This window comes from Plecotus auritus (genome assembly GCF_963455305.1).
Source record: "Plecotus auritus genome assembly, chromosome: 11".
NCBI classification, from domain to species: domain Eukaryota; kingdom Metazoa; phylum Chordata; class Mammalia; order Chiroptera; family Vespertilionidae; genus Plecotus; species Plecotus auritus.
In genome coordinates, this window is record NC_137777.1 from 25,118,352 (window position 1) to 25,144,620 (window position 26,269).

The following is a 26,269-nucleotide window of genomic DNA, read 5'->3' on the forward strand; positions in this document are numbered from 1 at the left end:
AAACAGCCACAGGTGATGGATGGCTAACGTATTAGGCAGTACCACTACAGACAGAGAGGTGGACGTCAACTAGAACATTAAGCCTGTAATTTCATAAATACATTTATTTAGGAAGAAGCTAAGTATAAAAAGTGAATTTATTTGAAGAGAATATTAAATGTCTAATGAGACAGGTGGCATGTGGATATGGCAAAAGTTGTGATGATTGTATACAAGTGACTAAAGTCTGGGAAACGCTCCTCCCACAATGAGAAACAACATGTTACAGTGGCCTGCTTAAAGGCGGAGGTAAAAAATTCTGGAATGTGCCTGACCACTGACTCACAGAATGTTCCCAGACCCTGGTAGGCTTTCAGAATCCACCTTCAAGATTGAGTTGCAGATTACGGTGAGGCATTAAGGAACTACTAAGTGAGCACATGCACTTTACTCAGTGGGCACACTGAGCACTATCTTATCTTGAAATGTTAATGTAAATGTCACATTCTATGTTTCTTGTCCTTACTGTTGCTCTTAAAATGCATCTAGAGTGTTGATATACCTCTGAGCTCACCTCTGTGTTTATGGGATGTTGGGTTGGCAAATGAAACGCATTTTTCAAGTACCCTCTGAAGCCTTCCCTTTTTACTGTCTTAATCCACGGAAGCTACTGGTACTGGCACGTTGTAAATGTTTTATGGCAAAATTAAGAGTTTCTAAATACCTTTTACTCTTTGTGTCTCATTATTTCATCTCCTAATAAGTTTCAATCATTTTAGCATCTGCTTAAATAAAAATCCCCAAGGAAAACAGCAAGCGCAGGCCACAAATAATACGCTTTTAAAATTTGCTGCAAATTACTGAGTAACAATGGAGCAAATGAACTCAGATGCTGGTGATTTATAAATGCAACATGAAAGTAGCTTGTCTTAGTGCTAAAATCCTTCCCAAGTTTTTCTTTGTGAGTCAGAGTGAACTAGTCTATAGCTTCTTTTTTTGGGATGGGGGGAGGGAACATTAATGTCTCATGACCCTTGGGGACGTTAAGGTGATTCACCAATGCTTTGTGTGTGGACGTCTGTGTGCTTGCATCCTTAGAGATCCTTGGGGCCCTGCTGTCCATGCTGTGTGTCTGGGCAGTGACTGGTGTGCTGGTGTACCTGGCGTGTGAGCGCTTGCTGTACCCCGATTACCAGATCCAGGCCACTGTGATGATCATCGTTTCGGGCTGTGCTGTGGCAGCCAACATTGTGTAAGTCACCCCACACACTGCCCAGGAAGCTTGCCTTTAACCCTGTCTGGACTCAGATGTGTGTGTGTTCTTGTTGCTATTTTTTGCTTGTGTTTAATTCCTCCACTTGTGAGGATGGCAGAGACCTGACAGAGTGCTCCAATGGTTCTATGACTGAAAGTAAGGTTGGTTGTGCTCGTTTAAGTATTTTAATATCGGCTCCTAATAGCTACCAGTTTGAATGCTTTTTATGTGTCAGGGACTGTGATACGATCTTTTGATCTATAGTATCAAGCCCAGTGTTCACCATATCCCTACTTTCCAGATTGGAAAACTGAAGCTCAGCGAGGTTAAATGAATTGCCAGTGAGAAGGTGTAGAGCCAGGATCTGAATCCCCACCATACTCAGAATGGGGTCTTAGCCATTCTGCTCTCTCTTGCATATTGATGGTTCCCCATGGGACGTGACTTACTCCTACTCAGTTTTTATTACAGGGACATATTATGGCTTCCCAAACAGCTGGATTGGAAGGGATCTTAAATTTTATTTACTTTAGTCCCCTTTTTACTTTTTTTTTTTTTAAATATATTTTTACTGATATTTTACAGAGAGGAAGGTAGAGGGATAGAGAGCTAGAAACATTGATGAGAGAGAAACATCGACCAGCTGCCTCCTGCACACCCCCTACTGGGGATATGCCCGCAACCAAGGTACGTGCCCTTGACCGGAATCGAACCCGGGACCCTTCAGTCCGCAGGCCGACGCTCTATCCACTGAGCCAAACCGGTTTCCACCCCTTTTTACTTTTGAATTCTCTCTTGCAACATCCATTTTATGGTCATTAGTTTCATATATTTTAACAGAACTAATAGCAGAATTTATTTCTCTCATAAACACTCTACCATATCTTTGCAATATTTTGACTTTATAAAAATTCTGTCTTAAGCTATGTTAGCTAAACTCTTTATTTTCTACCTGTTGGTTCATTGCCTTAACCAGGTAGTCTTAAATCACTCTTATGGGACGTGTGATCATGTCCTACTGGACATGTGATCATTGCCGTATTTGTCTGCTCTTCCCCAAATGAACTACTTGGTTGCTTATGACAATGGAGTTTTAAGGCCAGGGCTTTGATCCTTTTGGTCGATTTGCCCCTTCTCATTTGCCAAAATAATTCTGGACAACCCTATTTAAAACTATCTATTTGTCTATTTGTATCTATTTAAAACTGTCTGTCTGTCCATCTATCTGTATCATCTGTGGTAGAGAGAACAATGGCCCCTCAAAAATTTCCACATTCTAAGGCTTAGCACTTCTAAATATGTTACCTTACATGATAAAAGAAATTTTAAAAATGTGATTAAGTTAAAGATGGATCTTGAGATGGGGAGATTATCCTGAATTATCCAGATAGGCTCAATGTCACCACGAAGGTCCTTATAGAAGGGAAGCATCAGGTCAGAGAGGAGAGAAGATGCTGCATTGCTGGCTTTGAAGATGAAGGAATGTAAGTGACATCTAGGGGCTGGAAAAGGTAAGAAAGTGTGTTCTCCCTTAAAACCTCAGAAGGAATGCAGTCTTGCACACTAATTTTAGATTTCTGACCGCCAAAGGTCAGATAAGATAATAAATGTGTGTTGTTCTAAGCTAGAAAGGCTTGTGGTAACTTGTTACAGCAGCAATAGGAAACTCATACACTATCTATGCATCATCTGCTTGTCTATCTTGCAATGCCACGTGATACACTGCAATAGGATTACACATGAGAGTGAAGAAGACAGTGATAGAAGAATGGCATCTTAAACAGTGTTTTAAAGAGAGGGCACAGTGGATCTCTGGAAAGAGAGGAAAAGCTGAGCATGCACACTTAGAGAAAGCTCCTCAGGTCCCTCTAGTACCCTTACCTTGTGCCTGCCTTTGTTCCACACCTCTTAGTTTGCAAACCATTGCAAAAATCTCTGAGCTAAACAATTAGAAGAGTGATATTTCATCTGCTGTAACTGACTAGATCCCTATTTCCACCCAGTTATATTGAAAACGTGTTTCACATTGGCACTGGGAGATCAATCCCAATCTATCACCACTAGGAGACAAGCCAGAGCATGTGTCCGGCTGACCGGGGATCAATAACATCATCTTTGCATTGGAGAACAACATGTCCACAAGGCAACAGGAAGAATAAAAATATTAATAAGTTCCCAACTCATATGGCACATAATTGTATCGATGCTACACGAAGATGAAGGGTGCCCCTAGCTAACTACCACATAAATCTGGACCCTCAGTGATTGAGTTTGACTTTTAAACATATACCATCCACATTTTCTTTTTATTGCAACTGCTGTTGAACTTTGACCTTAATTTTCAGGTGCTCAGAAAGAAAAAGGAATTAAAAAGCTTTGACTTCCTTGTGCAAGCAGGTAGTTATTAATGGATAAGGCTACTGAGTGACTATAATGTTTCCTCCCAGAACTGGGATTACAGGTTCCAAGTAGGGGTAGAGGCTGTGGTGTCTGAATAGACAACCACAATTTGGGAATAAATCTATTCCTTGGGGACTCAAAATCAGGACAGAAAGTTATAATACAGGTTGTAAAGGGATTCTAGGATGAAAATTACTGACAGAGCCTTAAGGCCATTGCATGCGAAATTTTCTCTGCCTGAACATTCCCTTCCCTCCTAGACTAACTCTAACCTTTCACATCCGACTCAATTGCTTTGTCTTGCTAACTAAACCAGACTCCCTGTTTGACTATCTGTAGCACTGGTTCTTAGTAGGCTTATTATAATTAGAATTTTCCATGTAGGTGTGCGTGTATCTTTTTAAATTCTTTGCATCTCCTTCATGCTCGAAGCCACAATGGGGAGGGACCATGTCTGTTTTCACTTACTCTTATGCCCTAAACATTTAACAGTGCCTAGCATACGTGGGTCCCTAAGGAAGTGTTTCTTTTTCTTTTTCTTATAAAATGAGTGAAAGAATGAATGACAACATGATGAGCAGACCTAGAGAGTCTAGTAACTGCCAGCCATGGGAGGCTGTCTGAAGACCCTGAAATGGCAGCTCCGAATTGAGGGTCAATTTCTGCCTAAACACTGACCGTCAAACATTATGTAAAAAGCAAATCCCAGTGGGCAGCAGTCAGTTCATGTTGTGATGATGGCCTGAGAGTTGACAGACACTTTTCTGAAAATAAGGGTACGTGGTACTAAACAATACTTCTTTAAAACCTCTGTTACAAAATGTACGGAGAAGTGTCTAGGAAAAAGACTCCTTGTTGGCCACCAGTAAAAAAAAGTTCTCATTTTGCTTTTGGTCTAATACCTCTTGAAGGTGTAGCTAAATAGAATCAGGTGCATAATTTATAACGGCTACTACTTAATCCTTTGATTTGGATAGGAAATGTTCAATTTTGCAATACATTTATAATTTTTTAATATATTTTACTCTCTGGATAAATAGCTACATATACATAAGCACAGTATGCTCATCATTGGCCATTAAAATTATTCACATTTCAAATTCTTATGTAAGTGAACAAAATTAAGTAAAAGAAAAGATTAAAAAATCCAGCCCTGATGAAACTCACTACTTATTTTGTTTTACTCCTTTCTGCTGCTTTTTGCACTTGAAACCAGGACATTTAATTGAGCTCCCATCAAAGTTCAGCTTTAAGCCTAGCTCAGTGCCTGACAGTAAGCAGACCCTCAATAAATGATAGTTTTCCTCCTCATTGTAAAATACTTGGCTTTCATCGAAGTAGTGTTGCTTTCCAGTTTTAATGTGAAAGGGTAGCATTAGGCAGGTGGAAAGGAAAATTGAGGCGAATCATTGTCTGCCCTTTTGTGAAAAATCGAAAACGCTATGATCCACTTGTGTTCAAAATTAGTCCAAACTAGTATATCTTAAAACCTGAATATTTTAATTACCTGTCAATTTGGATAATATATGCTACTGTTAACTCTTGCATTATGCCGGGTAGGTTTTTAAGGGTTAATCTCCTGTGTGCTGAGAACACTGTTCTCTTGTTCAGACTAAGTGTGATTTTGCACCAGAGGCCTCCTGGCCACAGTCACAAGGAAGTGCAAGCTAATGCCAGTGTCAGAGCAGCTTTTGTGCATGCCCTTGGGGATCTGTTTCAGAGCATCAGTGTGTTAACCAGCGCACTTATTATCTACTTCAAGGTGAGTATGTTTGATTTAACTCACTGTCATAGCAATTTTATAGACCAAGTAGTATAAAAGCGGGTCCTCCAAAATTAACTGAAAGGAGGGTGGACAGACTATTTTTTCCTAAACACACTACTGTGCATATTTTAAACAAAGAAACAAATAAACATTCAAAGCCTGAAAACCTTGGACTTTCCAAATTCTTAAGAGCTCTGTCTTTAATTGCAGGGCTTCCAGTCTTTTAAGAAAGTAGTTCCTTTTGTCATTGGGTCAATATGCACTACAGTGGAGCCATAAGTATCTTAGAGATCTTGGGTTGTAAGCAACAGAAAAAATCTCTAGCTCATTAAGCAAAAATAAATAAATAAATAAATACATAAATAAAATATATGTAAAAAATAAAGTTATATATAATTATATATACATAATTATATATACATATTTACATATATATAATATACATATTTTATATATATATATATATATGTATATATATATATATATATTATTGGCTGAAATTTATTGCATGTACTCCAGACAGAAATCAAGATACAAATAAGGGTCACTTTTGATATATAGATTTCAGAAACTTTCCAACTTCTGTCCCAGACACCAAACTGAAATGAATATGACTCAACTCATTTTTTTCAATTTCTTATAATTATGCTGAAGATTCATATTTCTGGGAAAGGAGTCTAGCTTGGGTCTTGTGCCTGCTACTTGGCCAGGGGAAAGTAGAACACCTGAATGTCCCACAATGGGGGAGAGGTAACTTTTCTCCAAAAGGTCAGAGTGTTCATGGAAAGTAGGAATGGCTCTGGGTGGGCCTCTGACCCTAAGGAAATATTCATTGCAGATCTGCATTTGGTAGTACTGAGAACCCACAGGGGTGGTGAGAGTGGAGGCGGGAGGTAATGGAGACAAGCATTTATCTTTGCTCTATCATGATTGCCCAGTTAGCAGGGACTCTACATTAACTTTACTAAAAATGAAAACATGTAAATACCAATTACAAAAACATATCTGAATTCAGTTGAGCAAATGCTCTCTGCAAGCTTTAAGGAAAAATAGTTAAAAACTGTATGGGTTAGTCGAGTTTGAGAGTATGCTTGTAAAGGTGAAGTTTCTTAGAGATAATGAGGCAGACTTCTCTGAGGCCCAAAACTGCATCAGAGGCAAAGTCGCAGGTGTTTCACCCTGAGGCTAAGGGTTTCAGTGGCGAGAGAGGCAAGAATGAGGCCTCAGCTTGTACTCTTAGGACTGGATCAAAGATGCCTGCCTCGAGCATGTGTCATACTTGGAAGGGGAAAAAAACCACACTCACCCCAGTCCGCCAAGACCAAGCTCCAGCTGTACCTTGGGCATATGCAACCTCTCAGCAAATGACAGGCTTTCTTCTCATCATAATTAAGGCTGAAAAGTCAATGAGCATTATGCGAATCAGCTCATTGCAAACTCTGTACTTCTGTTCATTTCAGAGAAGTCAAATCAGGCCTCTTGGGAAAATATTCAAGAATATCTCTCCCTTCACTTCTTAAATGATGGGAGAGCATGCCCTATAGTCTCTCTTCTTCCATCACTGGTAGTTTAAAGCTAAAACCGGGAGGGGAACATCTGGCTTGAGGGCTGTCTAAGGCCCGAAATCATTTGGTTTAGCCCTGTCAAGGCATTAGGGGTGAGTTAATTAAGTGTTTGACCAAATATAGCCAGCTAATTTTTAAGTTGATAATTTTGTATGGCCCTCCAATGATGTTATAAATATCCAAATAGCCCTTTGCAGAAAAAAAAGGTTCCCCACCCCTGGCTTAAAAGAAAGATTGAGTCTTCAGAAAGTTGCCTCTGAGTTGGATATCAAGTGTCAAGTTGGATGTCAAGTGGGGGGTGAAAGGGTGATAGAGAGGGAAGGAAACAGGGAGGTTTACACATTTTATTCATCAGACTTTCTTCACAGGAGACACACATTCAGTTAACCAAAGCCCTTGTATTTTCCAGCCAGACTATAAAATGGCCGATTCAATCTGCACATTTGTGTTTTCTGTCCTGGTGTTGGCCAGTACCGTCACAGTCTTAAAGGACTTCTCCATCTTACTCATGGAAGGTAGGAGTGATTTTATTATTATTCTCAAGATCCATGTTTTCTCTTCTCTTTGACCACAAGAGGTAGTAGTCTCAAGGCATGCTCACTATTAATATGCATCACAGAGAACATTTAAACTGATAAAGAATTTGGGGGAAAGCAAATATTATGATTTTCTTTCATATGGAACAACTAAAAAGTATTGGTTTCTATTTTTCCCCCAGCAACTGTTAAATGATATGGTTCAGTGTAAAAACAATATGCACAAACACTAAAGATAGACATGGAGGAAGTTATTGTAAAAATATTAGTTTATCCCTAAATGTATGGACAAGACCCAAGAAAGACAGTATAAACCTATCCTTAGCAGCATTGTAACTATTCAGAAGGGTTTGCCTAAAACCCTAGTTAGACTAGGCCAGCAGTTCTCCAACATTAGTGGCATTAAAATTGCTTGTAGGGTTTGTTACAACACAGATTGCTGGGTCTACCCACACCCTTCCTGGGACATAGGTCTGGGTTGGGGCCCAAGAATCTAAAGTTCTAATAAGATGCTGCTGCTGCTGCTGCTGGTCTGGGGACCACACTTTGAGAACCGCTGAACTAGTCTTTCCATAGCACTTTGAGATTCCTACAGGAGGGTGCCGGGAATGGCTCCCAGAAAATTCTATCAGAACCAGAGGTTTGCATCATATCAAACATTTGGATGATCATAAATATCGGGATGTTGGATGAACTTTTCTTTTTTTGTCTAGCACATTTTGAAATAAGGGAGACGCAGTCTCCGAGGGCCATTGCCTTCAAAGCAGCTCACATTTTTAGGGTTCACTGCCACGGCTGCATTTAAGGTTTCTGTTCTCAGTGGGCAGTATCATTGTTGGCAGATGATAATGTTGACAATAGTGAAACCAAATGGAGTCAAATGTCACTGAGTAACAAGCGAACTTCCTCGCTCTGGAGGTGACAATATTTGATTTGTCAAGTCACAAATACACCTATTTCCTTTCCTGAGGGCCAAGTGCTGAGCTGCAGCTGTTGTCGCTAGGATGGCACTTACTAACGGGGATAAAAGGCAGATTGGTGCACAACTTGAGATGACTGTATTCCACTTTCCCTGTCTCTCAGTGTAGATCTGCTCTGGTGATTATCTTCCTTATTTATTTAAAGAAAGGACAGTTAATTATGGAAACTGCCAGGTAACTCCTATCTGGCAGATGCTTAATTTCTAAACTAGGTTTTCAAATTAGAATAGCATAAAAGAATCCTTATTTTTGGTAAAATTTTAAAATAATATGCAAAGGTAGAAAATGGATTTTAAAAGTCTCCCCCTTTTTTTCTACTTTGAATTCTCAGTCCCATTCATCAGGGGTAACATCTACTTATAAGTTGACATACATCTTTCAAAAGATAAAAAAAAAATATATATATATATATATGTATATATATATATGCATAATAAATGCATAAATGTATAATATAAATATTTACATATATACACATATAATGTATACCATATACATAATATATGTAAAGTGTGTGTATGTATGTATTTTTTAAATAAATAGGATTCTGGTTTTATACTTATTTTGCTCTGCACTTGTTTTTTTCACTTGGATATCTTTCCATTTAAGTACATACATAGAAACACCCCATTTTTTTACATAGCTATAAACTATTCCACTGTTTGCATGTACTTGCTTATTGATGGCCATTGCAAACAATGCTGTAATTAACATTCCTGTGAATATATATATTTTTAGCATTTGCACATCTTTGTAATAATTCCTAGAAATGTTATTTCTGTTTCAAAAGTTCTGTGCATTTTAAAATTTGACAGATATGGTCATTTCTACCAAAAAAACCCCAAACTATTGCAACATCTTTTTGGCCAATAGAATATAACAGTGCCCATTTCCTCACATGTTCACCATCATGGGGTATTATCAAACTGCTGATTCTCTTCTTTCCTAATCTGATTGGTGGAATATTTTATCTTATTGACTTAATATGCAATTCTATAATAGAGTGATTTTTTCATATATTTATTAATCTGGGAAATTGTTTTTTATACACTAATTTGAGTATTTTCCTGGATGCATTAATATTTTTGCAGGCTCTCTGTCAGGGGAAAAATGGTCCCTAGAATGTGATGGAGCACAGAGGTCAGTGGGAGCATAGCCTCATGCTCGTTGACATTATTTCATGGAGTAAAATAAGTAATAGTGGACTTGTGTTCCTCATAAATGAAAAGAGATAAATGAGGCAAGAGAGACAAAAAGTAATGGGATCATGACTTCATCATAAGGGTCCTAGATGAACGATAGCAGGTCTTCAAGAGCCAAATGAAACTCCACAGAGATGACACACTAGGCATAATAGTCAACTTTGGGTTGCAATCCCTAGAGTCTAGCATTTGCATAACACCTCACACTCAGAGCATGAACTGCAGACCCTCACATCCCACTTATCTATGTGGCCTTAGCAATGCTTTTTTAACTTTAAATCTTCTGTCTCCCAATTTCCTCTCCTCCAGTTAAATAGGAAGTGTAGCACTGATAAAACTAGCTCGTAAAGTTCTTGTAAATATTAAAATAAGACAATAATCCTAGCTAATAAAGACAGAATATGCAAATTGACCATAACTCTGCGACAACAATGGTGGCGCCCACAGCCAATAAGGAGAGAATATGCAAATTGATGTGACAAGGCAAGAGGTGGAAGGTGGCTCTGGCTGGAGTGAAGGCAGTGCGGGCAGCCAGGGGAAGGAAGGCCTATTCTTGCACGAATCTCCGTGCATCGGGCCTCTAGTTATAAATAAAGTGCTTAGCATAAACCTTGACCTACTATAGGTTCTCAACAAAGCTATGCCATTATTATTATTACTATAATACAACAACCTCACCCATGACTGCATATACATTCTATGACTAATCTGAGAAAAAAAAACCCACTAATTTGTTTCTGCTATCCTGAGCTTTGTGCAGCTCATTCAGTAAAATTACACATTGACCAACTCTTTGTTACCTCTGTGAAGTAATATGAAGTGGGATTAAATTAAACTCAAATTGTAGAGAATTTTAAATTAGCCCTAAAGAGAACATCCCAATGAGTAAGGCTCTTAAATCCTGAAAAAGGTGGGTCAAGGATCCACCTCCCCCCTTTTTTAAGTGTATGTTTCTTGACAATCTGGGAAGCTTTTAAAAAACATTTATGCATAGACTCCATATCCAGAGATTCTGATATAATAGGCTGGGCTGGGGACTGGCTTTCTTTGATGTTTTCTAACATGTAGCCAAGCTTGAGAACTGCAAAGTAGAACCACTATCCAGTGGCTTATAAATAGAATTGCAATGGTTCCCAAACATAGCTGTGTGTTAGAATCATCAAGTGAGCTATGAAAATACTGATGTGGGGTCTTATCCCCAGAGAATTCGATTTAATTGATCTTGGGTGCAACCTGGTCATCAGGATTTCTAAAATCTCCTCCAATGAAACTAATGTGCATCCAAGGTTGAGAGCGGCTCTGGAGGAGTGTAGGTTTCAGAGCCTCATTCACAGAAATTTCTTCAGGAGGACAGACATGCAGCTGAGGTATATTTATTTTTATATGGTTGGTATATATATGGTTGAAGTAGAGGCTGAAAGGGGGTCAGCCTTAGAAATCTCTTCTACAGCATTCTCTTTGGATCATCTTCTGTTGATGGGGATTTAACTATTGCACCCAACGACTTTTCCCATTGTTGATTTTTTAAAAATTCTTATGTCAAACTGATACCTTTTATAATTCTAACCAACCATTGGCTCCACTTGTAGCTAGCCAATGCAAGCAACCTCACACTTTCATACCATCTAGCCTTCTATATGACAATCCTTGCGATGTTTGGAAAAAGTGATCCTACTTCCTTAACCCGCTCTTCTCCAGGCTAGAGACACCCCAGTTTCTTCAGGCCCAGAGAATAGTTGATTGGCTGCCTGCCAGTCCCCCCATCCTGCTGTGTGCTCCACACTGTTCCTTTAGAAACAAGAATGACAGTCAAGCTATTCTACTCTGTGACCTGAATATCAACCCTCACTAATGTACCTAAATGAATAAAAGTTTTACAAACTGAATAATAAAATGGTTTTATAATATTAGGGTCACCTATTAACACAGTTCACTAAAGTGATCTGTTGGATAACTCACATTTGTGCAGCATTACAGTTTATGAAGGGCAGTTATTTTCTGATATGCTCCTCAAAGAACTCTGTGAACTATATATTGTTCTTATCACCCTTATTTTATTGCGAATGATGCTAAAAATCAGAGAAGTTCCAAGATTTAGGTAAATTCAAAATAGTTGTAGCCGGAATGCTAACCTGGGATTATCTGATACCAAATCCCATGTTATTTCATTTTGCTTCCGGAGTGTATGCAAAGGTCATTGGAAAAAGCACAACTGGATTAATAACACATCCACAAATGAAGGATGATCACTGTGGTTGATTACTGCATAGTAAAATCTGCAAATGTCTTTTTGTGAACTTCTGAGTGATGGTAAACCCTTAGCAATGGGGGAATCTGATTTGTAAACATTTGAGATAAGAAACCATAAATGAAGAGGGCACAAGTTGATATTTGGGTGAGGACTTTGCAGCCCCAATTGGCCATCTCGATGAGCTATATTCAGTTGAATAACAATAGCCTCCCACTCTTTCCTTCTGTCAGGTGTGCCGAAGAACCTCAACTACAATGCTGTGAAAGAGCTCATCTTAGCAGTAGATGGGGTGGTGTCTGTGCACAGCTTGCACATCTGGTCTTTAACAACGAACCAGGTGATTCTCTCAGCTCATGTTGCTGCAGGTCAGTAAGACTGGACAAAATTCAGTCCTTGTTCTGTAAAGCCAGTAATTTTCCTCCTTTTTTGTAGAGCTGCCCTTAGTGGCCGATGCCTGTCTAAACAACTGTGAAGTACTTTGTATTACCAAGGGCCTTTGAAAACCATACCCTTTGTCAATGTTGTCATGGCAACAATGATACTGATGATATCCCTAGAGGCTGACTGAAGAGGGTAGAACAAAGGGCGAAAAATGCCACCCAAATTTGAAGTCCTTAGGTTCTGAAAATTAGACTTCACCTGTTTGGCTTGGTACTCAAACAGTTAAATAATAGGGATGATTTCAACAATAAATCTTCATTGAGTATCTCCTGTGTATGAGATGCTTTGCCTAACCGAAGACAGAAAGATGAAGCATACACAGGTTCCATCCTTAAGGTTCTTTTTTTTTCTTTTCTTTAAATATATTCTTATTGATTTCAGAGAGGAAGGAAGAGGGAGAGAGAGAGAGAGAGAAACATCCATGATGAGAGAGAATAATTGATTGGCTGCCTCCTGCATGCCCCACACACGGGGGATCGAGCCCACAACCTGGGCATGTGCCCTGACTGGTAATTGAACTGTGACCTCCTGGTTTCTAGGTCGATGCTCAACCACTGAGCCATGCCGGCCGGGCCTTAAGGTTCTAACAACCTAAAAAACTTGTTAGTAAAAATTAATGGTGATTTTTTTTTTTTACTGGGTGGTTAGAAATTCTATAACCATGTGAGATAATTTTAGGAAATTGGATTTATTTAAAAAATGACTTTCTCAAGTAGGTGATTTTGTCCAGGATATGTCCTAGAGCTAAGAAACTGGGTGGTGGGAGGTGTCTCTCTGCCTCAGGAGACAGGCCAATGATACATTAGGCTGCTAGAAAGTAACTCAGGAAGTTATTTAGACGCAGGGTACAGGAACATCGGTGACAGTCATTTGAGGACTTTGCTTTTTCAGACATCCTGATCTTCGCCGAGCGGCTCAGATCTGGCTACAGGGAATTTACAGCATCCACAACTCTAATATTTTATTGCAAATGGAAGAACCTAGTAATCATGTTACTGTGGAGGGAATTTTACAGCCTCCTGATACCTTTGGGGACAAGAGAAAAGATGGAGGGTTGCTGCTCTAAGAAAGGTCTGTGGGGAGCTCTAAATGCTCTCTGCCTCCTGTCACTACCCTTAATATAGGTTCTAATTAGATATAAGGGCTGCAACCCAGAGGTCCCCGGGGACTGGTGAGCAAGGCTGTATAGGAAATAACAGTTCTGTCTTGGCTCTTTCCAGGGCGCATTTCCACTTTCATACTCAGCTCCTAGGAGTGCCAGACCCCAGAGATAATTGTGAAGAAGAGCTCCCATGGTGTCTGCGTACTTTGCTGCACTAAACCACCCTCCCCCCCGACCCCCTACACACACACACACACACACACACACACACACACACACACACACACACACACACCTTGTCTGTGCAGATGTAGTTGCTTGTCAGAGCCAACCTGGCTCCTTCTGAGCACTAGACCTGTGCCCCACCCCATCAAGTACTTGAAGCTGGAGATGTAGTGGTTACCTATTTGTGTGCAATCAATGTCAGGCTCACTATGATTCCTCTTCAACAGCATCCAGTCGGGACAGCCAGGGCGTTCAGAGAGAGATTGCTAAAGCCCTCAGCAATAGCTTTCTTGTGCATTCACTCACCATTCAGATGGAATCTCCCGCTGACCAGGACCCCGGCTGCCTTTTCTGTGAAGAGCCCCAGGACTAGTTCAGAAACCATCAGCTTTCTGAGTTGACAGGCCACTACATGATGCTCTGCAGTTCCAGGAACATAAAAAATAAGGAACCAAAGGAAGAAGTTTGAGAAATTGATGATACAGTACAATGCACATTTTATACTTCTTTATTTAGCTCCATCCACCATGAATGAGATGCATTTAGATTCACTAATCAATACCGATTATCATCAGTAGCTGTTCCATTTCAGGAATATATGTGTGGGCCATTCCTAACTGAGGCTGAAATGACAACTGTTTGTAACTATAGGCCTTAAAAAGTGCATCGCCCTTCAATAGCACAGCCCAAGGATGAGTGGGTCAAGATGAACTAAGGGAAGTCTGATCAGGAATCTGAGGCAAGGAAAGAGTCACAACAATTTCCCAAAACTGGAGAAGTAAAAATAAGAAGAGCCAAGTCAAGGATAAAGAGAATCTGGAGGCCCAATACCGCATAAGAACTTAACTTTCCCACCAAGTTGTCATATGATTTGAGGCAATTCTTTTGAATCCCTATCTATCAACATCACTGTTCTCTAAATGGGGTAGAAATGCCCTCACTCCATCTTGCTTACAAGTTATGTTGTACTATGTCTGAAATGATTGAAGTATATTGTACTTCTCTGTATAAAAATCGTGGACAAATGCAAAATTCTAAAATTTACTGCTTTTTGAGAGTTTTCATATGGTAGGACCTATTAATAAGAGAAAATGGGGACACATAAAGAGGAAGATTATTTACTTCAAGTCACATGGAAATAATTTAGTCAAGAAATTAATAAAGTCCTGAATAATTTTTATGGAGTACTGACTATTGTCCACCTGGACAATTTATCACCTCGCTTCATTCTAATGATAACTTTGAGAAGCTGTAGTTAATACCATACAGATAAGGACACAGGCTCATACAGGTTAAGTACCTTAACCATGTCTTTTATTCATTCATTCAAAAATGTTTTTTGAGGCAGGCTATGGACTGAGCATTGGTGGACCAAGCTGATATGGCCTTTGCCTTCATAGAGTTCTTTCCCTTTTGTGGGAGAGACAGGCATTGCACTAATAAATACCACCAAGAATGTAATACAAATAGTGGCAAGTGATAATAAGAGAAAAGAGGCTGGTTTAGATTGGGGGAGGTCAATGGAGAACCTCTCTGAAGAAACAGTTTCTGAGTTGAGAGCTGAACAAAAAAGCAGGTGATGAGCAAATGAACAGTAGGAGGGAGCTGGTTTTTGGAGAAGGAAGATCCTGACTGGAAACCCTGAAGAACGAACTTGGTGTGTTTGAGGAATGGAGGGAGGATATTGTGGCTGGAGGGCCCTTTGTGAGGGAGTGAATTTAAGGACCCTGAAACAGGAGAGATAAGCAAGTCTGTGCTGGAAAGTAGCTGAAACCTAGATCTATTTTATCCAAAAATCTCATCTGTACTTTATCTTTGAACGCTTTTATTTTTTGGCTATTTCTTTTATTATTTTTTTTTCAAATACAGTTTACATTCACTATGATTCTCTATTAGTTTCAGATGTACAGCATAGTGGTTAGCCAATCATGTACTTTACAGAGCACACCCCCCCCACCACCGATATTTTAAGTACCCACCTAGCCCCTTACATAGTTATTATGATCTTTTTGATCAAGTAATCTGCATTGAGAATGAGCCATTATTTCAGAATGGCATGCAAAAGACAAGACTGTGTTATTCAAAAGTATTAGATGAAAAAATTGCTGAGTTTAAAAGTGAAGAACTGACAGTATTTCTTAATGTATCCTATCCTGGGAAACATGAAACTTGTACCATCTCTACAGAGTTTGGCTAAGGAAAGAGGATACTGAATGAATGGATATGGTTGTGGGCTGACCTGCCAAAAGACCTTTCTCCCAGGGAACCTGAGTGACAATGGGGATATAAAGGCAGACATTAATGTACACAGGGAGAACTGAATGTCCAGCTTTCAAGATTTAAATTTAAATAGTAATAAAGAAATGGATGGCTCACTTCGGTCTCTAGCCCAATAATATGTTCTAAACCAGGAAACATTTCACTGGGTTATTGGATCCTGACTCAGATGTTAGTGATATGATATTTTGACTCATATTTGGCTATTATTCTTGTGTGGCTACTGCTCTTCTCCTTGGGGAAGGGAGGCAAGAGGAAAGGCCAAATTCTCTCATTCTAAATCCTTGACCATATAATACCATCTAACATCTACACTTTAGTCCTTACCTCCAACAAGGAGGAGGAGCTGTGTAGGAAGGATATAGTAAGTTCCATTTTGCGTATGTTATCTGAATGTGTGAATTTCCATTGAGCAGTTAGAAATTTTGTCACAGACCTTAAACTAGATAACTTCTTGGGATTTTTTTCTAGTCTGAATTTGGACATGCGTATGAATATATAGAGAGGTCTTTTACAACTAAGCTAAATTTCCTTGTCACATTTTGGCAATAAATCCCTTCTACCTTTAAATTCTAGCTTGTGTATTGCAAAACCTCATACATTTACTGTTCAAAAGAAAATATTTCCACCTCAGATCACTGCCTTTATCTGAATGCTAAAGCACTGGGACCAACCGAAGAATGTAGCTGTAGAAACCCAGACATCTTTAAGAGAAGCCTACAAAAACATCTGAGTTGACCCCAGCAAGTTGGTGTCATGTATAACTTAGATATTTACCTACAAAGAGACAGAAAGTGGATGTGAGTAATTCATTCCATCCACGAACATGACTTGAGCACCTGCTGTGTGCTAGGCATTGTTCCTGGCATTGGAGCTATAAAAAGGAATCGGGCACAGTGAGTGCTTCTACGCCCTGATTCTAAGTCCACATCACCTGTGGAGCGTAAAATAAGGATGTGCAGGTCTATACCCTGGGAATTTTGAACCAATGGGTTTGGTTTGGAACCTGAACTTTAAAACACACACACACACACACACACACACACACACACACACACACACACACACACACCACAAAATATCCAGAGATGATTCTAAAGGACAGCCAGAATCGAGAAGAACCTCAACCAAAGGAGGCTCCCGCCCACCCCCCGAGTGGGGCATTCAGACACACACCCAGATATTTACAGTAACATCTAGAATTGCAATGGTGTGGATGGGGTCTGAAGGGTGCACAGAGAAAGTAATGAGGATTGCAGTGTGTGCACAGCCATTGAGGCTTCAAGTTATCAAGGCGACAGTCATGCTAGACTTTGTATTATATACAAAGGTTCTCCAGGTGGATAAAGAAAAGGGCATTCTAGATAAAAAGATTATGCACAAGGCATGTTTATGTTTGTCTGTTATTGTTTAAGAAGCAGCATTTAGGTGGCAAAAGAAATGTTAAACTCTGTGATCTTTAAAACTGCATAACTCTTGCTACTTTATTAATGTCGTAGAGAACAGGAGTTATGTCTTTGATGATTTTTATGTCACTGTCAGCACCTAGCAGGATGCTGGAAGCCTAGGAGGCATTCGTAATTGTTGAGGCAATGACTCTGGGGTGCTATGTGGGCCTTGTCATTATTTTTCATTTGCATTTGTATTTTTCTGAAATTTTGAGGGCCAAGAAAACATTGACTTTGACTGAGGCGGTCACATCTGTGCGGTCACATCTGCGAATCAATCAGTGCTGCTGAAATAGCCACTTAACATTCTGCTGACAGCCTGCCTTGCTCAGTGGAGGCAAATAGACTGGTCCATCTCAGTAGGCACTGTGAATTAGGCAACCAGAATCAGAACCGGTCAAGTTCCTAATGACTCCTGCCTCAGATGGCTCTCAAATCAGAAAGGACAGTTCACCCCAAATCATTTCTCCTGCCCCAGGGGCCACAGAGTGGTTTTGCTTTTCCATATTTTGTTTAGGACAGAGCCCTAAAGACCAGATGACCTTGCAAACACACATGTTCCAGTGTAATTCATTGCTCTGCTTTCTTTTTTGAAGTCATGTTTATCTTAAATTTCACGCCAAGAGCACATTGAATGCCAAGAAGGGGGATTTGTAAGTCAACCAAAGGAACTACCCCAAGCTCCACTTCTTCTATTTCTCTGAAATTCTACTCCTTTAGTTGGGTGGATTGAAAACTCTGAATGGTAGATGTTTCTCTGATAAAAAATAAAAATTAAAAATTTTCTATGTTCTCTGTAGTAGATACTGAGATGCTTAATTGCATTAAAATTTTAAATAGATGTTGAGAAAATTACCCACCAGATTGGCTGACCCAATTTTTATGAAGCCTATGATACTTTTTTGTTAGCCCATACCCTTTTACAAATATATTATAAAAATTTTTTTTGCCAATCTAATAGATAAAAATATTCAATTATTTCATAAGATTTGCATTTTCTTATAATATATTTTAAAGTTTATTGTCCATTTCCTCTTCTGTGAATTACCTATTCATACTGTTTCTCCACTTACAAAATACTTATTTTCTGTAGATTCTTATAGAATTAAAATTCTTATAGACTGTAATCGTCTATAAAATACATTACAAAGCTAATTTTAAGGTAAAAAAAACCACACGCACACACACACAAGACAATCTGCAATCGGGATGTTAAGGATGTAAGATGAAAGAGCAGATACCACCAAAGGACATCAGTTTTGAAGGTCGGCTTCTCCCTTTGCCCTTCCTTGGCATGGTTGGAACTCCAGGCCATTGAAGTTACCGGAAGAGCGTAGTAGCATCCTTTACTTCGTGGCATTGTATTCTCTCCGACCATCAAAACATTAATGATCTTTCCCGTCTTTCAGAGTTACACACTTTATTTTTCAGAGTACTGAAATCAAACAACTTTCCACCATCCTCCATCCACAATATGCTTTTCTGTCACCCAGCAGCCAATCAATATTTATCTCAGGCTCTACAGTGATGTTAGGGCCCACAAAAGAGATTGATGTGTTCCATGTTTGGTTACAGATGGGAAATGGGAATGTTGAAGGACATGGAGGTAAGAAGGTTTGTACTGTGAATATCAGTTCAGTAGTTAGACTGCCTGAGTTTGAAGCTTAGCTCTTCCCTTTATCAGAGCTGTGACCTTGAGCTGTTGACTTAAATGCTCTGTCCCTCTGTTTCCCGATCAGCAAAACCTCCCTATTCTGAGAATTTAATACATTAGGCCATGTAAAGAGGTTGGACTTGTGTATAGCATGTAATTAGCACTTAGTAAATGTTAACTATTATCTATTACTATAAATAAAGTGAGTGTGTATGTATGTGTGCACCAAATGCAGAGATTAATATCATCCAAACGTTTAAAAGGTTTTGAGCCATCAACAAAACTCTCAGAAGGGAGTGGGGAAATTATTGGTGAGAATTAGACAGCCCTTTCTCTCACGTGGAATGACTGAGGCATGCTGAGATCAAGACAGTTAGTTATCTGAGTGACTGTTACCTAGTGAGGGAGCCGTGGATTCATTAACACAGTTGAGTCCCTTTCTGACATGCTCTGAAAAATTCTACTTTTATCTCAGAAGCGAAAGCTGAATTAGTTACTCAAAGTGCACTAACAAAGTATAACTGTGTAATTCAATGAAGGCAGAATCATCGATCTCCCAGAACTCTTATCCCGTTTCATTGAAATACCACTTTCTTGGTTCCTTTCCTTCTGGTCTCTAAATTGTCATTGCATATTTGGATCATGTCCTCATCTATTAAACTTTGCAAGGCAACAAAGGCCTTTAGCTCTCTGGTATCAGAGAGAAGGCCTTCTGGGCATGTTCATTTTATAGATTGTGAGAGAATGTGGCTCTCCACCTCCATTCCCACCCAATGAAATATGAGCCAGAAAAGCCTGCAAAGACAAGCCTCATTTTCCGCAATTAGTTTTATAGTTCCTTCAGGAAATGACTTTCTCAGCCCATCTCCCTGCATTCCCAGGTTTGGATCACAGGGCAATCTGTTTAAATGACTAATTACAAAAATCATTAAAGGCACCCGGCAAATGTTGCCTTTGAATGCCCACCTCCCAGGGTTTACAAGTCCTGCTTGGCCTGACAGTGATGAAACCACTTAGCAGTCCAGCCCAGGAGGATGTTAAAAAAAAAAAAGGTGACCATATGTAGTTCAGTTTCCTAACTTTCAGATTTCACACTTAACGTTTGCCATTCTGTTATTGGACACCTGTTTAAATTATTTTAAAATGTTAAAGTGTGTTATTTAAAACAAAATCAGGAAAAAAGAGAGGGTTGTGGGTTAAGTTGTCATCTTTTACCACTAAAATCATGACAAAATGTTTGTTATGACACCAATCAGGACTGTAATGAGACTACATTCTTCCACTGTCAACCTTTTCTTGGAGGGACGAGCCCATTTGGAAGCAGGCTGGTTTGAGAGAGATCAAAGGTGATCTAAGAGTCAGGGTCACTTTTGAAATCATCCTGGTCATTGGCATGAAACCCCAATGGGTTTCAGAGGCAGCAGCAGCCCTAGACAGTTGTAAAACACAAACACACTTGTGCGTATTCAACCATAAAGGTCAAGAAGCGATGAGTGATGTCAAGCTGAACTGCCCCCTTTTCAGGTGTGTTGGTCAAGCCCTGGGAGACATGCATCAATATAATTGCCCTACATTTCCTTTCTCCAAAGTGACACCCATTTGCTGAAAACATAATTGTCCCATTCGCAGCTATTGAAACCATAGTCAAATGCTACTGTCAGATGTTATTTCCTTAGGTTTGTGGGGTTTAGGAGTGTTTGGGAGGATTACAGAAGAAAGAGCACCAGTGCTGAAGATATTGTAAACCATGGTGACTTAACCTGCACAATAGAATCAGAGTCAGGTGTGACTTTGAAGTCTTGCTTGAAGTTGAAGCACATTCTCCAAATGGGATTCGGGAGGATCGGAGGATCTTAATAAACAAATGCTCTACTGCTTTTCCATCTCTCTCCCATATTTTCACAGATAAATAGGGCATTTTATGTGGCATATACATGGGACTTATTAACAAGAATTTCTGTTACTGCCCCATTCTTCACTTCAACTTTTTCTCTGACATGGCTGAAGTCCACAATCAGAAAAGTATGAGTAGCCGGTATTGACATTTCATTAGAGCAACACTTTCTATGAATAATTAATGGTCCAGAAAGATGCCGCCTCTTCTTCTGGTTTCCACTTCCTCGGACAGTGCAGCACCTTGTACGAATTTGTATGAGGGAGGGACAGTTCAGGTTCCATGGGTTCAGTAAGCTCTGAATTAGGAAACAAGGAGCAGATTCTTTTCCCATTCAAACTCCAATTGCTTATAAGCATAAAACCATAGAGAAGATTTTTTAGGGTTTTTGATCATAGCATATTTAATGCTAACTAAAGAAAAAATTCTGAGGGAGGCACTATGATCAAGGACCCCCAATGAGAACATGCAAATTATTTTCTCCTCCTCCTTCTTATTAATATTATCATTATTATCTTGGTAGCTATTATTATTTTAAATCCTCACCAGAGGACACATTTTTCATTGATTCTAGAGAGAGGAAAAAAGAGGGAGAGACAGAGAGAGAAACATCAATGTGAGAGAGTAACACCGATTGGTTGCCTCCTGTAAGCACACTGACCAGGGATCTGCAACCTGGGTATGTGCCCAGATTAGGAATTGAAGCTGTGATCCTTTGGTGCATGGAATGATGCTCCAACCTTCTGAGCCACACTGGCTAGGGCTCAGAGATAGATTTTAAATATACTGAATGTTAGTACTTATACCCAATTATGGATGATGTTTTACCTGGGTATAAAATTAGCAGAGATACTTCAATATATAGATTTTGAAGAAAACCTGTAATCCCCTAGCCTGATATTTTTTAATTAATTCATATAACACATTTTTCTCATATTTACTTTATTATTACTATTTTTTGGTTAATCCTTACCCAAGGATATTTTTCCATTGATCTTCTGAGAGAGTGGAAGAGAGAGGAAAAGACAAAAACATTGATGTGAAAGAAACACATCGATTGGTTGCCTCCTGCATGAGCCTGACCAGGGCCCGATCTAGGGAGGAGTCTACAACCAAGGTACATGTCCTTGACCAGAACCAAACCTGAGACCTTTTGGTTCACAAGTCGACGCTCTATCCACTGAGCCAAACCGGCTAGGGCTCTAATATTTATTGATCAACTACATGTCAGATACAGAGTCAGGGAGTATTATTTTCAAATCTTGTTGCCTTTTTAAAAATTAAATTCTGAAAATGCATATAACACAGTGTTAAAAACCAGACTTCTTAGGAGATGGAACCAAGACGGTGGCGTAGGTAAATGCCTATACTCGATGCCTCCCACAACCATATCAAAATTACAACTAAAATTCAGAACAACCTTCAATCAGAACCACTGGAAAGCTGGCTGAATGGAAGTCCTACAACTCGAGAAGTAAAGAAGAAAGCTCACTGAGACTGGTAGGAGGTGCAGAGGCGCTGAATGGGCTGGTCTGGCACCCACGTGTGCTGCTTTCTTAATTGGGAGGGAGATCATCTCTGTGGTGGCTGCCCAGAGGAGCAAGGGGTAACAGCCCCATTCCAGACCCCAAGCCCAGGGTCCCAGAGCTGGTAAGAGAAGTCCCCATAACTACAGGCTGTAAAAACCAGTGTGGATTGGAGCTCAGTGACACAGAGGTTGCTGGAGACCTAGCTGTTCCTCTTAAAAGGCCCACACCACGAACTGAACTTACAAGGTCCTGCTTCCTCTGAGCTCCAGCACCAGGGTAAGGCTCTGAGGAACACATTTGTCTGGCATCAGAGCAGCTTTCTCCCAGATGGAGGTACTCACATGGATCATTGTTCCTGTTCTGGGACCTCCTGGGTTGAGGGTCACAGGGCTGACTGGCATTCATTTCTGTTTGCTCCACCCTGGTGATTCCCTAAGACCCTGCCTCATCCAAATTACAACCCCACCCAAGCTGCCTGCAATGGCTTTTGCATATGAATAGCCTGTCTTTGAAAATCTCAAACAAACTGCAGCTGGGTCAGGGAGCCCCAAACCTATCAATAAAAGGCCCAAGACTCAGTACCAGCACCAGCCTGCCTTGCTTCGTAGCTGAGCCTCATCTGAGCACTTCCAAACCCGATACAAAGAGGAGGAATCTGCAGACCCAACAGCCAGTGTACCCAGTGGTCAGTGTCAGATCATACCAGAGTACAACTCTACACATCCATAAGCAACACACTCAAGGGGCAGACTCAGTTAGCACCAAAGCCCCACTGAAGCAAGTCCTGCTCCCTAGGGGTGTCTCCTGCATAGCAGCTCTCCCACTGTAGTCGCAGCTGGTCCTCACAGCCAATTGGCCTGGAGGTCAATTCCTCCCAGTGACACCAACAGCAATCAAGGCTCAACTACAACAAGACTGTGCTCACAGGCCATAAAGGGGTGCACCTAGAGCTCCCAGCTCAGGTGACTGGGGAAGCTGAGCCACTGGGCCCTATAGGACACCTACTACACAAGGCCACTCTACCAACTCAAGGAGACATAGCAGCTCTACCCAATACATAGCAACAAACACGGGGAAGAAGCCAAAATGCGGAGACAAATAAACATGTCACAAATTAAAGAAATGGAAGAAAGCAAACTACTGGATATAGAGTTCAAAACTACAGTTAAAGGTTACTCAGCAATCTTCTAGAAACCTCCAAGGGATTTAGCGAGACCTTCAAGGATCTTAGTGAGAATGCCAAACACATGGAAAAGGACAAGTCAGAAATTAAGCATACACTGACTGAAATAAAGAATAATATACAGGGATTCAACAGTAGAGTAGAGGATTCTGAGAATCAAATCAATGATTTGAAATATGAGGAAGCACTATGGCCATACCACCCTGAACACACTTGAGCTCATCTGAAATATGAGGAGGCAAAAAACACCCAACCAAAAGAGCAAAAAGAAGTAAGAACCCAAACATATGAAGATAGTGTAATGTAAAGCATGGTGACTGTAGTTGATAATGTATAGTATATTTGAAGCTGGTAGGAGAGTAGATTTTAAAGGTTCTCATCAAAAGCAAAGAAATTTATGAGCTGGTGGATGATAACTAAACTTATCAAATGATTATGTTATATATTATAAATGTATGCAATATTATAAATCAATTATATCTTAATAAAACTGAAAGAAAGCAAACAAAAACTCCTATTCATCGTCCAAGGCCTTGTCCATGATTGACTCTCTGAAGCTTCTCTGACTTCCTTCCCTCAGCAGAGTTATTTTCTTTGTCTTCTTTGCTTTGTAGGCATTTGCCACATTCCACAAAAATAGTTATTTACAATTTTGATTTTGCCAATTGGACTCTGAGTCCCTAAAAAGCAGTGGTCTTTATCTTATTTAGCTTTTTATCCCTCACAGAACCCATCATTGTGCCTAGCATCTAAGTAATCAAAGGATAGTTTGTTGAATGAATAATTACGGAATATATCAACTTTTAAAACATAGACATGGTTTACGGATCCCTGGTAGAGCCCTTGAGGAAGTGGAGCAGATGGGAACAGGTGGTAGGAAGTGTAACAGGACAGGCATCAGCAGAGCCAGTTCTGTCACTGCAATGAGTCACGACTGATTCTGGAGTTCGGTCTCCCCACAAGTAAAATGAGACTGAGAATCTTGACTCTCCTTATTCCCTTCAATTGTTACAGAGATCAAATGAGATAGCATAGCCAAAAGTAATTTATAAACTGTAAACCATTATATAATCAGCCATTCTATATACCATTATATAATCCAATATATAATCACATTATATATTATACTAGAGGCCGGGTGCATGAAAATTCATGCACTGGGGAGTGGGGGGGAGAAGGGGGGGAAGGGTGTTCCCTCAGCCCAGCCTGCATCCTCTTTCAGTCCAGGAGCCCTCAGGCGACGTCCAACTGACGGCTTAAGTTGCAGTCTGACCTCCTTCTGCAGAAGGTGACCAGCCGACTGATCAGGGGATGGCGAGGGTGGTGAGCAGCCAGCCCCGCCCCCCATTGGGACACTGCTACAGGTGGCATCCCTCTGCAGAAGGCAACCCTGGTGGGCCCATCGGGGGATGGTGCTGGGCGGCCCCGCCCCGAATCGCCCCAGCACTGCTGCCACCATGGCCTTCCTCTGTGGGAGGTGACTGGGCGGGCCATCAGGGGATGGCACCGGCTCCCATCACCCAGCCACTGGTCACTGCCACCCGCCCTGACCCCATTGTGTCCCCTCCCTCTGCCCGCTGGCACGTGCCTTGGCTGGCCTGGCGCCACCTGCTTGCTGGCCCCGCCCCGTTCTGCCATTCGATCAATTTGTATATTATGCTTTTATTATATAGGATCAATTATTATTACTAACTGCAAATATTACTGCATGGCCCTATATTGTAGAAATTGTACAATAGATTTACCTCCTTCCATAGGAGTATAGCTGCCCCTCCTCTCCAACCTCCAACATCTCTAAAACACACATACTCATATATACATTGACTATTTGCTTGTCTGAATTGTGGAGAACTGTTTATTGAGGTCTTCCTGTAAGACTACTTGACCATAACATTGCAAATACAAAACCATGGAAGCTGAGAAATAATCCCTCTGTGTACTCAGTTCGGCAAACATGGACCAAGCAGCTTTTATATGCCTGACACTATCTGGAGAACTCAAGGTAGTTCAATGGAAAGGGAGGCAGAGGATCTGATCTCAAGTTTCCTCCGGCACTGTAGGCCTACTTTATAATACAGGGTTTTAACAGGAAGATCTTCCTTTAGTTGTTGTTAAACTTCTCTGAATGCCTTTACCTGGCTGAAGCAGGTCATGAAGTCAAGACAGCAATGACAGGATGCATTTTGTGGCTTAGTCTAAGATCCTATAGCTAATATGTTGGATTAGCTTAACTAATGTTAAGTTAAAATTAAGGACACCCTTGGCCTTCAGACAACTTTAGAAGGGTTGAAAGTTATAAACTGGGTGGTTCTAGAAAATACAGCTGTTTCAAAAGAGCTTGCCCACTTCCCTAACAAGAAAGGGAAACTGGCATCAACTCCAGAAGCATCGTTGGAGTCACAGAGCCATAAACCCCCAAATGTGTTCAGGCCTCTTAAAGTGAGGTTTTGGCAGTGATGTTTATTCAAATGAAGATTCTGCTTTACTATAAGAAAAAAGTCTGTGTTTTACAGTGGGTCAACCCAGCTGACAGGAGCAAGATGAGGCAGAAGAAAAATCAGCAGCCTGACTGAGGTGGTCTCT

At 40.4% G+C, this 26,269-nt stretch overlaps 1 protein-coding gene across 1 annotated transcript in view; it reads left to right on the plus strand.

Moving 5' to 3' along the window:
* The window catches only part of SLC30A8 (solute carrier family 30 member 8), a gene marked incomplete at both ends in the record, with an annotated part of 28,575 nt that extends 14,501 nt beyond the window's left edge, over positions 1-14,074 (plus strand). Inside the window, 5 exons of the mRNA XM_080646468.1 lie at positions 1,078-1,231; positions 5,246-5,396; positions 7,374-7,479; positions 12,164-12,298; positions 13,929-14,074. Of these exons, the coding sequence (XP_080502594.1) occupies positions 1,078-1,231; positions 5,246-5,396; positions 7,374-7,479; positions 12,164-12,298; positions 13,929-14,074 (692 nt within the window). The remainder of the gene's footprint in view (positions 1-1,077; positions 1,232-5,245; positions 5,397-7,373; positions 7,480-12,163; positions 12,299-13,928) is intronic.
* Positions 14,075-26,269: the final 12,195 nt, after the last annotated feature.